The sequence below is a fragment of the Scyliorhinus torazame genome, chromosome 13 (assembly GCF_047496885.1).
Source record: "Scyliorhinus torazame isolate Kashiwa2021f chromosome 13, sScyTor2.1, whole genome shotgun sequence".
NCBI lineage: Eukaryota > Metazoa > Chordata > Chondrichthyes > Carcharhiniformes > Scyliorhinidae > Scyliorhinus > Scyliorhinus torazame.
The window spans coordinates 21,490,826-21,508,681 of record NC_092719.1 but is presented as its reverse complement, the minus strand read 5'-3'; the positions used below and the strand labels follow the sequence as shown (position 1 = coordinate 21,508,681).

Sequence of the window (17,856 nt, the reverse complement as noted above, 5' to 3'; positions counted from 1 at the left end):
TGTCGCCCCAGCGACAGAAGGAACGGCGATATATTTCCAAGTTGGGATGGTGAGTGACTTGGAGGGGAACCCACAGGTGGTGGGGTTCCCAGGTATCTGCCGCTCTTGTCCTTCTACATGGTAGTGGTCGTGGGTTTGGAAGATGCTACTTAAGAAACCTTGGCGAGTTACTGCAGTGCATCTTGTAGATGGTACACACGGCTGCCACTGTTAGTGGTGGAGGGATTGAATATTTGTGGGAAGGGTAGTAATCAAGCGGACTGCTTTGTCCTGCATGGTGTCAAGCTTCTTGCGTTGTTGGAGCTGCACTCATCCAGGCAAGTGAAGAATATTCCATTGCACTCCTGACTTCTGGACAGGCTTTGGGGGTGTCAGGAGATGAGTTACTTGGCACAGGATTCCTAGCCTTTAATCTGCTCTTGTAGCCACAGTATTTATATGGCTAGTCCAGTTCAGTTTCTGGTCAATCGTAACCCCCAAGATGTTGATAGTAGGGGATTCAATGATGGTAATGGCATTGAATGTTATGTGGCAATGGTTAGATCCTGTCTTGTTGGAGATGGTCATTCCCTGCCCACAAGTCAGGAGTGTAATGGAATACTCTCCACTTGCCTGGATGAGTGCAGCTGTCATTGCCTGTCTCCTGTGTGGCGTGAATGTTACTTGCCACTTGTCAGCCCAAACCTGGATATTGGTTTACACAGGAGGGGAATAAAATGGTGGAATCTCATTCACTGTCGGTCCTTTATCAGGTGATTGGGGTGTAACTAAATCAATCCATTACTTCACAGACAAGAGAATTGATCCGACAGTCAGTGCAGGAAGTCGTTAGACTGGCTACGGACTCGAAGGAACAGGCCGAACGTGTGCTAACCACAAAACCGCACCTCACGCAGCGGGAAAACTATAACGCAGCAGTGGAATATTTCCGCATTCACTGCTTCGACTGGCGCAAGCAAGAGGTACGTCTGTGATGCTGGAATTTAGAGACAGGCCAGCAGAACAACATAGGATCTCTCCTATAGTAAGGGATGACATCGGTGCTATGGAGGATAAGGTTGAATCCATTTGGGTGGAAATCAGGAATAGTAAGGCGCAAAAAGTCACTGATAGGAGTAGTCTATAGGCCACCAAATAGTAACATTATGGTGGGGCAGGCAATAAACAAAGAAATAACTGATGCATGCAGAAATGATACAGCAGTTATCATGGGAGATTTTAATCTACATGTCGATTGGTTTAACCAGGTCCGTCAAGGCAGCCTTGAGGAGGAGTTTATAGAATGTATCCACAATAGTTTCCTGGAACAGTATGTAATGGAACCTACGAGGGAACAAGCGGTCCTAGATCTGGTCCTGTGTAATGAGACAGGATTGATTAATGATCTCATAGTTAGGGATCCTCTCAGAAGGAGCAATCACAATATGGTGGAATTTAAAATACAGATTGAGGGTGAGAAGGTAAAATCAAACACTAGTGTTTTGTGCTTAAACAAAGGAGATTACAATGGGATGAGAGAAGAGCTAGCTAAAGTAGACTGGGAGCAAAGACTTTATGGTGAAACAGTTGAGGAACAGTGGAGAACCTTCCAAGCAATTTTTCACAGTGCTCAGCAAAGGTTTATACCAACAAAAAGGAAGGACAGTGGAAAGAGGGAAAATCGACCATGGATATCTAAGGAAATAAGGAAGAGTATCAAATTGAAGGAAAAAGCATACAAAGTGGCAAAGATTAGTGGGAGACTAGAGGACTGGGAAATCTTTCGGGGCAACAGAAAGCTACTAAAAAGCTATAAAGAAGATTAAGATAGGTTATGAGAGTAAACTTGCTCAGAATATAAAAACAGATAGTAAAAGTTTCTACAAATATATAAAACAAAAAAGAGTGGCTAAGGTAAATATTGGTCCTTTAGAGGATGAGATGGGAGATTTAATAATAGGGGATGAGGAAATGGCTGAGGAACTGAACAGGTTTTTTGGGTTGGTCGTCACAGTGGAAGACACAAATAACATGCCAGTGACTGATGGAAATGAGGCTATGACAGGTGAGAGAACCTTGAGATGATTGTTATCACTAAGGAGGTAGTGATGGGCAAGCTAATGGGGCTAAAGGTAGACAAGTCTCCTGGCCCTGATGGAATGCATCCCAGAGTGCTAAAAGAGATGGCTAGGGAAATTGCAATTGATAATTTACCAAAATTCACTAGACTCTGGGGTGGTCCTGGCGGATTGGAAATTAGCAAACGTGACACCACTGTTGAAAAAAGGAGGTAGGCAGAAAGAGGGTAATTGTAGGCCAGTTAGTTTAACTTCGGTTGGAGGGAAGATGCTGGAATCTATCATCAAGGAAGAAATAGCGAGGCATCTGGATGGAAATTGTCCCATTGGGCAGACGCAGCATGGGCAGGTCGTGCCTAACTAAGTTAGTGGAATGTTTTGAGGACATTACCAGTGCAGTAGATAACAGGGAGCCAATGGATGTGGTTTATCTGGATTTCCAGAAAGCTTTTGACAAGGTGCCACACAAAAGGTTGCTGCATAAGATAAAGATGCATGGCATTAAGGGAAAATAGCATGGATAGAGGATTAGTTAATTAATAGAAAGCAAAGAGTGCGGATTAATGGGTGTTTCTCTGGTTGGCAATCAGTAGCTAGTGTCCCTCAGGGATCAGTGTTGGGCCCACAATTGTTCACAATTTACATAGATGATTTGGAGTTGGGGACCAAGTGCAATGTGTCCAAGTTTGCAGACGATACTTAAGATGAGTCGTAAAGCAAAAATTGCAGAGGATACCGGAAGTCTGCAGAGGGATTTGGATAGATTAAGTGAATGGGCTAGGGTCTGGCAGATGGAATACAATGTTGACAAATGTGAGGTTATCCATTTTGGTAAGAATAACAGCAAAAGGGATTATTATTTAAATGATAAAATATTAAAACGTGCTGCTGTGCAGAGACCTGGATGTGCATGAGTCACAAAAAGGTGGCTTACAGGTGCAACAGGTGATTAAGAAGGGAAATGGAGTGTTGTCCTTCATTGCTAGAGGGATGGAGTTTAAGACTAGGGAGGTTATGCTGCAATTGTATAAGGTGTTAGTGAGGCCACACCTGGGGTATTGTGTTCAGTTTTGGTCTCCTTACCTGAGAAAGGACGTACTGGCGCTGGAGGGTGTGCAGAGGAGATTCACTAGGTTAATCCCAGAGCTGAAGGGGTTGGATTACGAGGAGAGGTTGAGCAGACTTGGACTGTACTCTTTGGAATTTTGAAGGATGCAAGGGTATCTTATAGAAACATAAAATTATGAAGGGAATAGATAGGATAGATGCGGGAAAGTTGTTTGCACTGGCGGGTGAAAGCAGAACTAGGGGGCATAGCCTCAAAATAAGTGGAAGTAGATTTAGGACTGAGCTTAGGAGGAACCTCTTCACCCCAAAGGGTTGTGCAGGATGGAGAATCCCACCCTAGATTTCCTGGAGTTACTTTCTTGGGTTGTGAATCTACGGAATTCCTTGCCCAGTGAAGAGTAGAGGCTCCTTCATTAAATGTTTTTAAGATAAAGGTAGATAGTTTTTTGAAGAAAAAAGGGATTAAGGGTTATGATGTTCGGGCCGGAAAGTGGAGCTGAGTCCACAAAAGATCAGCCATGATCTCATTGAATGGCGGAGCAGGCTCGAGGGGCCAGATGGCCGACTCCTGCTCCTAGTTCTTATGTTCTTATATAGCCTTCTCTGCTCCCAAGAAAGCAACTCCAGGAAATCTAGGGTGGAATTCTCCATCCTGCCAACCGGCCAATGGGAATTCCCATTGTGGGCAGCCCCACGCCGTCGGGAAATCCCTGGGCGTGGATGCGCTGCCGGCGGAACAGAGATTCCTGACAGCGGAGAATCCAGCTCCTAATCTTTCCTCTTGGCTATGATTCTCCAGTCCTGGCAATATCTTTGCGACCAGAACTGTTTGCAGAATTCCAGTTGTGGCCTAACTTGTGTTTTGTACCATTCAAGCATAACCTTGCCGCTCTTACATTTATTTTATGCCTTGACAAATAAAGGAAAGTGTCCCAAATGTCTTCTTAACCACCTCGTTTGTCTTGCTACCCACTGGAATCTGTAGCCATGGTCTCTTCCGTTGCACTCCCCAAATTTATTACACTTCTCTGGATTGAATTCCATTTACCGTTTTTCTGCCCAGTCTATTGATACCTTTCTGCAGTCAACACCAGTGTTCTCCACTATCAACCACATGGCTAAATTCTGTATCATGTGCAAATTTCTTAATCATACCCCCTACATTTAAATCTAAATCATTGATGGGTACACCACAAAAAACAAAGAATCTAGTACTGAGCTCTGCAGAATATCACAAACAGCCTTCCGGCTACAAACGTCTATCCGTCTGTACCCTTTGCTCCAGCCCATATTTATGCTAATGCCCTTATATTCGTCGTTCCAATTCTCATTCTTGGCTCGGGGAATGTGGTACTTTACAAGGAATGGGAGTGAAAGGTGCAGTTAGGAATAGTTAGCAAAATAAAAGGTTCAACCTCTAAATTCATTTAACGTTTTAGAGCATCTCGCTGTAACTGGTATCGAGGCAAGAGTTTCTCTTAACTGGTGTGGACGTCCTGGCTAATTGTCCATTTGTGTTTTTTATTTTTGCAGTACGAGTATGCTCGTCACCAACTGAGTGCCTTCGTCAGTCTGTGTGAGGAGCGGGTCCCACTGACACGGTACGGTAACCCCCCCCCCATTCCAACAACCACATACACAGGCATTTCAAATAAAGAGAACCCATGGGGGGGCACTTAGCCGTTTAACAGAGACCCTTGCAGACAATAGTGAGTGAGGAAAGGGTGTGCGTTTTCTTTTTTTTAAATAAATTCAGAGTGCCAAATTATTTTTTTCCAATCAAGGGACAATTTAGCATGGCCAATGCAGCTAACCTGCACATCTTTTGGGTTGTGGGGGTGAAACCCATGCAGACACCAGGGAGAATGTGCAAGCTCCACAAGGACAGTGACCCAGGGCTGGGATTCGGGTCCTCAGTGCCCTAATCCCAGTGCTAACCACTACCACCGTGCTGCTCTGGGTGTGTGTTTTCTAATAATTTTCAGCAAATGTTTAGTGAAAAGTTTGATGTTATAAGTATAAGGAAGAATGCAACATAATACAGGAAGGCATTAAAAAACATGCAGATTGGTCAATAAGTAGCATATAAACTAGCATGAATAAATGTGAGGTGGTGCACTTTGGTAGATAGGGTAGAAACATTGTTTACACCTTAGAAAATGAGAAACTGGTGCAGAAGAGCAGTATGATCTAGGGATAAAAGTGAACAAATGATTAGAAGCAGCATCACAAGTCATCAAAACAATTTAAAATGTTCACAAGCTGCTGGAATTTATCTTTTGGGATATGGAAGACAAGAGTATGGTGCTAAACTTTTATAGGACACGCGCAGGCTGCACTTGGACTTCTGTGTACGCTGCTGATCTCTACTATTAAACAGCACCAGAGAAAGTGCAAAAAAGATCTGTGAGAACGGTGGATGAAGTCGAAGCTGCCATTAAACCCATGAAGATTGGAAAAGCCGCAGGAGTGCACAGAATTCCAGCGGAGATTTTCAAACTTCGAGAAGAAGAGATCACCCGTCATCTCCATCAGCTCGTCCTGAAAATCTGAGACCGACAAGGAATCCCTGCCGACTCACGGATGCTTAATATTCAAGAAAGGAGACAAAGTGGACTAGGAATCTCCCTATTCTTCATCGCCAGGAAGATCATCGCCCAAATCCTCGTTAACCGCCTTCTCCTCGTCTCTGAAAAAACTCCTTCCAGAAAGTCAGTGGCTTCCCACCAAACCGTGGAACAGCGGCCATGCTTTTCACAGCTTGGCAACTTGAAGAGAAATGCCAGGAGCAACATCAACCACTCCACATGGCCTTCATTGATCTGACCAAGGTTTTTGACTCAATCAGTAGGGAAATGCTGTCGAAGGCCTTGTCAAAGGCCAACTGTCCAGAGAAATTCATCAACATTCTCCGACTCCTCCACGAGAAAATATCGGCGACAGGCCTCACCAATGGAAATAAGACAGAAACCTTCAACGTCAAACTGGAGTCAAGCAGGGATGTGTTATCACTCCCATCCTTCACCTTTTCAAGAGCAAGCTTCCCAGTGGAGTGGTCATCGCCTACAGGATGGACGGAAAACCTTTCAACCTCAACCGGTTGAAATCCAAGAAGAAAAAGACACTGACATCACTCGTAGAACTTTAGTATGCGGATGACATTGTCACCTCCACTCTCTCAGAAGAGAATGACCAAGCCATGCTTGACACCTTTGCGGAAGCATACCAAAGAATCGGTCTCAGCCTCAAGAAGACTCAATTCCTCTTCCAACCCACCCTAGGGAAAGGTCTGGTCTCTCCATATATGAAGATCAACAGAGAACCCCTCCCAAACGTGGAATATTACTAAGGAGCCACCTAAGGCTGACATTGATGTGGAGATCCAACATCGTATCAAATCAGTGAGCACCTCCTTCGGCCGCCTAAGGATGAGAGTCTTTGACAACTGCGACATCTGTGCTGACACCAAGGTCCTGGTGTACAAGGCAGTCGTCCTCCCAACTCTTCTATACGGCTCAGAAACATGGACCACGTACAGGCACCACCTCAAGGCCCTGGAGAGGTACTATCAATACTGTCTGAGACGGAGTCTCTGCACCAGCTCGGAGGACAGGCGTACTAACATCAGTGTCCTTGAAGGAGCCAAGAGCACCAGCATCGAGGCCATGATCATCTGAAACCAACTCCGCTGGGCCAGCCAAGTGCTTAGGATCTGGAATCATAGAGTCACTACAGTGCAGAAGGAGGCCATTCGGCCCATCAAGTTTGCACCAACCCCCTGAAAGAGCGCCCTACCTAGACCAACGCCGCACCCTATCCCATAATCAGTAACCCAATCAAATCTTCACATCCCTGGACACTAAGGGGCAATTTAGCACAGCCAATCCACCTAACCTGCACATCTTTGGACGGTGGGAGGAAACCGGAGCACACAGAGGAAATGCATGCAGACAGGGGAGAACGTACAAACTCCGCACAGTGACCCAAGGCTGGAATTGAACCCAGGACCCTGGAGCTGTGAGGCAGTAGTGCTAACCACTGTGCCGCCATAAGGATGTCAGAGTCCCGACTGCCAAAGCAAATTCTCTCCCAGCTCAAGGAGGGCTTCCGAAACAAGAGGACAACAAAGAAAGTGCTTCAAAGACACCCTGAAGGCTTACCTCAAGAAGTGTAACATAGATGTCAGTGCTTGAGAGACCCTTGTTCAGAAGAGGCCTACTTGGAGGCATCTCTTGATTCAAGAGAGACAATTTTTAGAGGACACCTGACAGCAAATGGAGGCCCGGAAAAGAGCCTAAGAAATGAATACTGCCGATCTGGAGTGTAGGGCCGATCCCACATCCCGGAAACACCTGCCAAGTGTGCGGTCGAAGATGTGGCTCTCGAGGACTTCCGGGTGCGGCGATGACCAGCTGAGTCGCACGTTTCGGCAGCTCCCTGTGAAACGGACTTTTGGGCTCTTGATAGGAGCCCCAACGGCAATTTTGACGGCTAAAAACACTGTGCGGTAAACCAGAAGGGAATCCCCCCTGGATACGGATGGAAAAAGGAGGAGAGAGTGGCCAGATTGCAGTGGATCCTTCAGAACAGCGGCAAGGAAGGCAAGCAAAAACCAAGATGGCGTCGGAAGGTGGCAGTTTAACATGGGGCCCTGAACAACAAGAGTTCTTGAAATGCTGTGTGGAAGAGATCAAAAAGGAAATGAAGAAAGAGCTGTTGGCCCCGATACTACAGGCGATCGAAGGGCTAAAGGAGGAACAAAAGACCCAGGAGCGGGAGCTTCGGGTCGTGAAGGCAAAGGCAGCCGAGAATGAGGACGATATACAGGGCCTGGTGGTGAAGACGGAGATGCAGGAGGCACATCAGAAACGATGTGTGGAAAGGTTGGAGGCACTGGAAAACAACGCAAGGAGGAACAACCTGAGGATTCTTGGTCTTCCTGAAGGTGTGGAGGGAGCGGACGTCGGGGCATATGTGAGCACGATGCTGCACTCGTTAATGGGAGCGGAGGCCCCGGCGGGTCCGTTGGAGGTGGAGGGAGCATACCGAGTGATGGCGCGAGGACCGAGAGCAGGAGAAATTCCCAGAGCCATAGTGGTGAGATTCCTCCGTTTTAAGGATAGAGAAATGGTCCTTAGATGGGCGAAGAAAACTCGGAGCAGTAAATGGGAGAACGCGGTGATCCGCGTTTATCAAGACTGGAGTGCGGAGGTGGCGAGAAGGAGGGCGAGCTTTAATCGGGCCAAGGCGGTGCTTCATAAAAAGAAGATAAAATTTGGAATGCTGCAACCGGCAAGACTGTGGGTCACATATCGAGGGAGGCACCACTACTTTGAGACGGCGGATGAAGCGTGGACTTTTATTGTGGAAGAAAAACTGGAATGAGCGGGTTATTAAAAAGAACGTTCGAACAAAGTGGTGGGGCGAATGTGGGGGGCAAAGAGGGGTTTTATGTACTAATCCTGCGATGTGGTAACTTTTCTCTCTCCCACAGGTGGTGATGGGGGGAGGTGGAGGAGATGGGGCGTAGGCCATTGGGGGCGGGGCCAAGGGAGAAGCGCGGGCTTGGTTCCCGCGCTATGATAATCATGGCGGGAATAGAGAAGCAGGAAGGAGGGGGCGTCGCACGGTGCGAGCCGAGGTCACGGGGGGAAGCCGAGGTCAGCCAGAGTTTGCTGACTTCTGGGAGCAACATGGGGGGAGTAATTACGCTAGCGGGGGATCTAGCGGGGGGGGTGGGAGGGGGGAATTACTGGGTTGCTGCTGCTGGGGAGAGGGGGGAGCTGGTATGGGAGAGGATGGGCGGGGGGGCACCGCCTGGGGGAGATACAGCTGCGTGGGAACCGGGTGAGGAGCTGGAAAAAGGTGATGGCTAATCGACAAGGGGGGGCGGGGTAGGAAGCCCCCCAACTCGGCTGATCACGTGGAACGTGAGAGGGCTGAACGGGCCGATAATGAGGGCACGGGTACTCGCACACCTTAAGAAACTTAAGGCAGATGTGGTTATGTTACAGGAAACGCACCTGAAACTGATAGACCAGGTTAGGCTACGCAAAGGATGGGTGGGGCAGGTGTTCCATTCGGGGCTAGATGCGGAAAACAGGGGGGGTGGCTATATTAGTGGGGAAGCGGGTAATGTTCGAGGCAAAGACTATAGTGGCGGATAACGGGGGCAGATACGTGATGGTGAGTGGCAAACTACAGGGGGAGACGGTGGTTTTAGTAAACGTATATGCCCCGAACTGGGATGATGCCAATTTTATGAGGCGGATGCTAGGACGCATTCCGGACCTAGAGATGGGAAAGCTGATAATGGGGGGAGATTTTAATACGGTGTTGGAACCAGGGCTGGATAGGTCGAAGTCCAGGACTGGAAGGAGGCCGGCAGCAGCCAAGGTACTTAAAGATTTTATGGAGCAGATGGGAGGTGTAGACCCGTGGAGATTTAGCAGACCTAGGAGTAAGGAGTTCTCGTTTTTCTCCTATGTCCATAAAGTCTACTCGCGAATAGACTTTTTTGTGCTGGGTAGGGCATTGATCCCGAAGGTGAGGGGAACGGAGTATACGGCTATAGCCATTTCGGATCACGCTCCACACTGGGTGGATTTGGAGATAGGGGAGGAAACAGGAGGGCGCCCACCCTGGAGAATGGACATGGGACTAATGGCAGATGAGGGGGTGTGTCTAAGGGTGAGGGGGTGCATTGAAAAGTACTTGGAACTCAATGATAATGGGGAGGTCCAGGTGGGAGTGGTCTGGGAGGCGTTGAAGGCGGTGGTTAGAGGGGAGCTGATATCAATAAGGGCACATAAAGGGAAGCAGGAGAGTAAGGAACGGGAGCAGTTGCTGCAAGAACTTTTGAGGGTGGACAGACAATATGCGGAAGCACCGGAGGAAGGACTGTACAGGGAAAGGCAAAGGCTTCATGTAGAATTTGACTTGCTGACTACAGGCACTGCAGAGGCACAATGGAGGAAGGCACAGGGTGTACAGTACGAATATGGGGAGAAGTCGAGCAGGTTGCTGGCACACCAATTGAGGAAAAGGGGAGCAGCGAGGGAAATAGGGGGAGTGAGGGATGAGGAAGGAGAGATGGAGCGGGGAGCGGAGAGAGTGAATGGAGTGTTCAAGACATTTTATAAAAAATTATATGAAGCTCAACCCCCGGATGGGAGGGAGAGAATGATGAGCTTCTTGGATCGGCTGGAATTTCCCAAGGTGGAAGAGCAGGAAAGGGTGGGACTGGGAGCACAGATCGAGGTAGAAGAAGTGGTGAAAGGAATTAGGAGCATGCAGGCGGGAAAGGCCCCGGGACCGGATGGATTCCCAGTCGAATTCTATAGAAAATATGTGGACTTGCTCGCCCCGGTACTGACGAGGACCTTTAATGGGGCAAAGGAAAGGGAACAACTGCCCCCGACTATGTCTGAAGCAACGATATCGCTTCTCTTAAAGGAGGAAAAGGACCCGCTACAATGCGGGTCCTACAGACCTATTTCCCTCCTAAATGTAGATGCCAAGGTCCTGGCCAAGGTAATGGCAATGAGAATAGAGGAATGTGTCCCGGGGGTGGTCCACGAGGACCAAACTGGGTTTGTGAAGGGGAGACAGCTGAACACGAATATACGGAGGTTGTTAGGGGTAATGATGATGGCCCCACCAGAGGGAGAAACGGAGATAGTAGTGGCGATGGATGCCGAGAAAGCATTTGATAGAGTGGAGTGGGATTATTTGTGGGAGGTGTTGAGAAGATTTGGTTTTGGAGAGGGGTATGTTAGATGGGTGCAGCTGTTGTATAGGGCCCCAGTGGCGAGCGTGGTCACGAATGGACGGGGATCTGCATATTTTCGGCTCCATAGAGGGACAAGGCAGGGATGCCCTCTGTCCCCATTATTGTTTGCACTGGCGATTGAGCCCCTGGCGATAGCGTTGAGGGGTTCCAAGAAGTGGAGGGGAGTACTTAGGGGAGGAGAAGAGCACCGGGTATCTTTGTATGCGGATGATTTGCTACTATACGTGGCGGACCCGGCGGAGGGGATGCCAGAAATAATGCGGATACTTGGGGAGTTTGGGGATTTTTCAGGGTATAAATTGAACATGGGGAAAAGTGAGTTGTTTGTGGTGCATCCAGGGGAGCAGAGTAGAGAAATAGAGGACCTACCGTTGAGGAAGGTAACAAGGGACTTTCGTTACCTGGGGATCCAGATAGCTAAGAATTGGGGCACATTGCATAGGTTAAATTTAACGCGGTTGGTGGAACAGATGGAGGAGGATTTCAAGAGATGGGATATGGTATCCCTGTCAATGGCAGGGAGGGTGCAGGCGGTTAAGATGGTGGTCCTCCCGAGATTCCTCTTTGTGTTTCAGTGCCTCCCGGTGGTGATCACGAAGGCTTTATTTAAAAGGATTGAAAAGAGCATCATGGGTTTTGTGTGGGCCGGGAAGACCCCGAGAGTGAGGAAGGGATTCTTACAGCGTAGCAGGGATAGGGGGGGGGCTGGCACTACCGAGCCTAAGTGAGTATTATTGGGCCGCTAATATTTCAATGGTGAGTAAGTGGATGGGAGAGGAGGAGGGAGCGGCGTGGAAGAGATTAGAGAGGGCGTCCTGTAGGGGGACTAGCCTACAGGCTATGGTGACAGCCCCATTGCCGTTCTCACCGAGGAACTACAGCACAAGCCCGGTGGTGGTGGCTACACTGAAGATTTGGGGACAGTGGAGACGGCATAGGGGAAAGACTGGAGCCTTGGGGGGGGGGGGGTCCCCGATAAGAAACAACCATAGGTTTGCCCCGGGGGGAATGGATGGGGGATATGGAATGTGGCAAAGAGCAGGAATAACGCAACTGAAAGATCTGTTTGTGGATGGGAAGTTCGCGAGTCTGGGAGCGCTGACCGAGAAATATGGGTTGCCCCAAGGGAATGCATTCAGGTATATGCAACTGAGGGCTTTTGCGAGGCAACAGGTGAGGGAATTCCCGCAGCTCCCGACACATGAGGTGCAGGACAGAGTGATCTCAAAGACATGGGTGGGGGATGGTAAGGTGTCAGATATATATATAGGGAAATGAGGGACGAAGGGGAGACTATGGTAGATGAACTAAAAGGGAAATGGGAAGAAGAGCTGGGGGAGGAGATCGAGGAGGGGCTGTGGGCAGATGCCCTAAGCAGGGTAAACTCGTCGTCCTCGTGTGCCAGGCTAAGCCTGATTCAGTTTAAGGTATTACACAGGGCACATATGACTGGAGCACGGCTCAGTAAATTTTTTGGGGTGGAGGATAGGTGTGCGAGGTGCTCGAGAAGCCCAGCGAATCATACCCATATGTTTTTGTCATGCCTGGCACTACAGGGGTTTTGGATGGGGGTGACAAAGGTGCTTTCAAAAGTAGTAGGAGTCCGGGTCGAACCAAGCTGGGGGTTAGCTATATTTGGGGTTGCACAAGAGCCGGGAGTGCAGGAGGCGAGAGAGGCCGATGTTTTGGCCTTTGCGTCCCTAGTAGCCCGGCGCAGGATATTGCTAATGTGGAAAGACGCCAAGCCCCCGGGGGTGGAGACCTGGATAAATGACATGGCGGGGTTTATAAAGCTAGAGCGGATTAAGTTCGTCCTAAGGGGGCCTGCTCAAGGGTTCACCAGGCGGTGGCAACCATTCTTCGAATACCTCGCAGAAAGATAGACGGAATGGGAAAAAGAAGGCAGCAGCAGCAGCCCAGAATCGGTGGGGGGGGGGGGGGGGGGAGGAGGAGGAACCAGAAGGACTCTCAGGGTTGTTAATATATACTGTATAGTATGTATAGGTCGTTGCTACAGATAATTATATATTGGACTGTTAAATTATATTTTTGGAGAGTGTTACTTGTGACAAGGCAGTTGCCAATTAGGGCTAGTTTTCATTTTTGTTATTTATTATTTATTCATTTTTTGTTTATAAAATAGGTCATTGTTATTTGTGTTGTTATAATATTGTGTGAAGGATGCACAATGTACTGTGTTGGTTGACCAAAAATTTTCAATAAAATATTTAATAAAAAAAAAAAGATGTGGCTCTCGGATCGGGCTCATCAGCCAGTTCAAGGACCCACCAAACCCATGACCAGTAATGGAGTTTCTCAGGTGGATAAGCATACTTGTTAGTGAATGACCACCGAAGAGGAAGACATTGCTGATCTCCATAATATAGAAAACACTGGAGAAAGTGCAAAAAAGATGTGTGAGAATGGTGCCAGAACTGGGAGATTACAGCTACTGGTAAAGGTAACATGTTGGGGCATTTTTTGTTAGAAAACGGAAGACTTAAGAAGAGACTTGATTGAGGTCTTTCTGAATGGGGTCGGGCAGGATAAATGTGGAAATCACTTGTGGGAGATTCCAAAACTAGGTCCATAAGTACAAGGTTACTAATCGGGAAATTAGGAGAAATCACTTCACTCCGAATGGTTAGAATGTGGAACTCAAGGGGTGGCACGATGGTGCAGTGGTTAACACTGCTGCCTCATGGCTCCGAGGACCCGGGTTCGATCCCGGCCCTGGGTCACTGTCCATGCGGAGCTTGCACATCTGCGTGTGTCTCCACCCCCACAACCCAAAGATGTGCAGGTAGGTGATTTGGTCACACTAAATTGCCCCTTAATTAGAAAAAAAGAATTGGATACTCAAACTTTCAAAAAAAAAAAGAATGTGGATCTCACTATGACCGGTAGTGGTTGAGGCAAATACCTTGAATGCTTTCAAAAACAAACTATATGCATCACATGAGAGGGAAACAATACCAAAGGACACACTGAACGGCTGAGATTTTTTAAAAATATATAAATTTAGAGTACCCAATTCATTTTTTCCAAATAAGGGGCAATTTAGCATGTCCAATCCACCTAACCTGCACATCTTTGGGCTGTGGGGGCGAAGCCCACGCAAACACGGGGAGAATGTGCAAACTCCACACGGACAGTGACTCAGAGCCAGGATTGAACCTGGGACCTCGGCGCCGTGAGGCAGCAGTGCTAACCCACTGCGCCACCGTGCTGCCCCTGAACGGCTGAGATGAGGCAGTTTCTTATTTCCTTGATGAATGGAAGGAGACTTGTGTGGCGTATAAACACCAAGACAGACTAGTTGATGTCCAGTTGCCTGATTCAGTGCTTTAAATTTTATATTATTTTACATTATTAAACTGTTCTCAGGCTGTTTACCCAGAATAAATGGGGGAAACTATTGTACAAATACTGAGCGGCTGTAACTGCAACAAGAAGGGTTAGGGGCAGGATGTCCATGGTAACAGCAATAATACCCTTGTCAGTTGAAAATGTTACCATTTACCTCCGTCATTACAAACCTGAATTACCCACCTGAAAATTGGGAGACCTGAAATCATCTTGCAGTCTTAAGCCAACGGCAAACTTCGCCTTGAAGTAGGGAACCCCGGGCATCCCGATTGGACATGGCCAGCTGTCCCTGCAGCTTTGAAGCTGTTAGTCTGGTGTCAGTGGATTAAGAAAAGTATTTGGCATTTCGGTCACCAGGTGTCAGTAGAAAACACAAATTGTGCACGACACACACCAAACTAAAAGTGTTGAGAAGCAGGTAATGTACCTGCTTTTCTTTAACAAGTTTCCATTTTGTCAAATTGAGTCTAATAAAGCTCTTGAAAATTGCAATTGGGGCTCAATGGAGCTCTCATCTCAGAGTCTTGCATTTCTCCGTGCTGGACAGCTGGGTCATTCAAATTCTCTGGATGGTAAGAGATGTTTCTCCCGACTTGGACTTGAGTGATGCTCCTGCTTGCTGAATAAATAAGAATCAAAGTACCACGGATGCTGGGAATCTGAAATAAAAACAGAAAACGCTAGAATTGCTCAGCATATCCAGCAGCATCTGTGGAGAGAGGAGCAGAGTTAATGTTTCAGCACAATGATCCTTCATCAGAACTCTGAAAGGTCATGAACCGATCCTGGTGCCAAATTATTCGTAGATGACCTGATTCTGGCTGAGATTCGTGCGTAGTAGAGCAGCTGTCTCGTTGCAATCTGTTGAAACATTAACTCACTTCACCGATTCTGCCAGACCTGCTGAGTAATTCTAGTATTTTTTGTGGAATGAATCACTTAAGATGTTTTCTGCGTTCTCTCTCTGTACGTGAGCTGCATTGTAATCATACTGCCTTTGAACAGGATCAAGGAAGCGATTGACCGAGTAAGTGAGAAGCTGAAGAAATGACAAAGTGGAACCCATTTCTCTTCATGCAGTCAAGACAAGCAACTCCCTCTTTCAACTTGTAGTGTCTTCTAACTGGAATCAAAACTTTGTAAAGCTGCCAGCTTCTCTCTGGTGCTGCTGGCTAGGCCACATTATTCAGAATAACTGGACAGGGTTGGGGTTTACTACTGACCCACAAATCACTTGATGCAAAAGCAAACCGCAAAGAACCCTTGTATTTTTTAAAAATAAAGTGTGCACTGAAAATATGACGTGCTTCATTCTTGTAACACACACCCATTGGTAATGGTGCAAATCAAACCCGGTCGCGAGGTGTGCTGAGTGATAGAGTTAAGACCATTGTGTGACGTTTACAGAATAAGTCCTGTGCTGATGGTCTCAAAGATAAACAGCTTGGTTATCTGATGGATGCACAGGACCACTCAGCTTTAAGAATTAGTCTGTTCTTGGTACAAAGGTCTTCTCTTCTTACTGGGAAACTGTCTTTATGTAGATGAACTTTTTTGGAAGAGAAGTTTACTCTTTCACAGTGAAAATGTGAGGCCATTGATGCAGTGAAAGATGTCATTCCATTGTCCACCTTTAAAACAAATGAAAACATTTCAACAAAGTCACTTTCTTGAAGGTTGTACTTTTTTTTATAGAGTACCCAATTCATTTTTTCCAATTAAGGGGCAATTTAGTGTGACCAATCCACCTAGCCTGCACATCTTTGGGTTGTGGGCCGAAACCCACGCAAACACGGGGAGAATGTGCAAACTCCACACGGACAGTGACCGAGAGCCGAGATTGAACCTGGGACCTCGGCGCCATGAGGCTGCAGTGCTACTCACTGCGCCACTGTGCTGCCCTTGAAGGTTGTACTTTGATCTGCCAACATTTTCAGCAACGTGAAAAAATTGGGGTCAAATATCCATTTCCTTTTTGGTTAATTTTACCATATTCTGCAATTTCATCCAGTTTCCTCCTCGGCTCATTGTTATCAGCTCCTTTAGTTGTTTCATAAATTCATTAACTCTGAGTAAACGGGTTTTGCCTGGCTTTTCCTCTTTATGTATGCAGATTCTTTCTTTCTATGACTCGGGCTCCCTAATTTTAAATATGGGTCTCTGGATCTTTGAACTTTTCACTGCAGTTGACGTTTTACCTGGCTGGGCTTCACACAGCCTCGTTCCTAACTCTTGAACATTTTGATTCAAAGTCTCTTTTCAAACGGGCCCAAATCTTTCCTCTTCACTTGGTTGTGGGGATCGCATTGGACTGTCCACCTCGCCTCCTCATTTCTCAGATTACACAACAAAAGTACAGAAAATGAGAAAAGGCCACTCAGACAATCAAGCTTATTCCAGCCCGAGTCCACGTCTGATTGGGTTATCAGGGACCTCCCGTCCCACAATACCTGCCAATGTCCCCCGCATGAGAAAGGGTCAATTTCCTGACTTGACTCCCCTCAGCAATTTGAAAACAATCAGAGCCATTAATATATTTATAACCCTTAGTCTCACTTCTCAACAAATAGGGACCAGCTCAAATTAAATGTCACTTGTCTCAAACCAACCCGCTGGGGAAATTTTGTTTGTAATCTTGAACCTTGATTACATTTCAGGAACTCTGTACCATGACCAGCTTGCCCAGTTTGATCAACTTTACTTTGTTCACATTGTCGCAGCCTAATGGCCTTGAGTGAGTGCAGGACAAGATTATTGAGCAAGTTAAACTGTTTATTTATTTCCACCTCCTCTTGATACCTTTCATTAGTGTAAAGGGTGTGTCATGTCTCCTTTGAACACCCTTCATTATTGTACCTAACCTTGCTTCTCTGTGTACCAGTCTCTCAGCCCTGTTGTGCCTGGAGAATTTAGCTCATATTATGAAGTCTCCAATGCTGTGCTAGAAAATATTCTATATTTTAGAAACATATGTAAAGATATGCAAGAAAAAATCTGTTTGACCAAAGTTTCTGTGGTGCTCCTCATTTCTCTCTCCTTCAAATCCACAATGTTAGCCAACCCAATTCATCTGACATCCATCATCAAGCATTTTTTTAAACTCTTTTTAATATCGTTACCTTTTATGTTTTTTAAAATAAATTTAACCCAATTACTTTTTTTTTCCAATTAAGGGGCAATTTTAGCATGACCAATCCATCTAACCTGCACATCTTTGGGTTGTGGGGGTGAACCCCATGCAGACATGGGGAGAATGTGAAAATTCCCGGACAGTGACCCAGGGCCGGGATTCGAACCCAGGTCCTCAGCGCCGTAGGAAGCAGTGCTAACCACTGTGCCATGTGCCGCCCACCATTGCCTTTAATGATACCAATTTCTATGTTTATAGGTTTTGGGGGTGCTTAGGACTTGAACACAATCTTGGGTGATACTTCAGGGCACTACTGAAGGAGTACGGTTTTGGTGAAAGTGCCACCTGGCAGGGGGGATGTTGAATCGGCCTATTGAGGTGAATGTAAAATATCTCCTGGAAATCTCTGAAGATCTTGCTGTGTGAAAACATTTCCCCTG

The 17,856-nt window shown here is 47.0% G+C and overlaps 1 protein-coding gene across 5 annotated transcripts in view; it reads left to right on the top strand.

Annotated features, from left to right (window-relative positions):
* Positions 1–15,585, top strand: part of LOC140387886 (protein NLRC3-like) — a 98,775-nt gene extending 83,190 nt beyond the window's left edge. For 4 of the 5 annotated variants that reach the window (XM_072471172.1, XM_072471170.1, XM_072471169.1 and 1 more), the window contains 3 exons: positions 792–962; positions 4,659–4,726; positions 15,292–15,585. In XM_072471172.1, the coding sequence (XP_072327273.1) occupies positions 792–962; positions 4,659–4,726; positions 15,292–15,337 (285 nt within the window). In that variant the 3' untranslated portion in view covers positions 15,338–15,585. The remainder of the gene's footprint in view (positions 1–791; positions 963–4,658; positions 4,727–15,291) is intronic. The other variant, XM_072471173.1, reaches the window with a different exon arrangement.
* Positions 15,586–17,856: the final 2,271 nt, after the last annotated feature.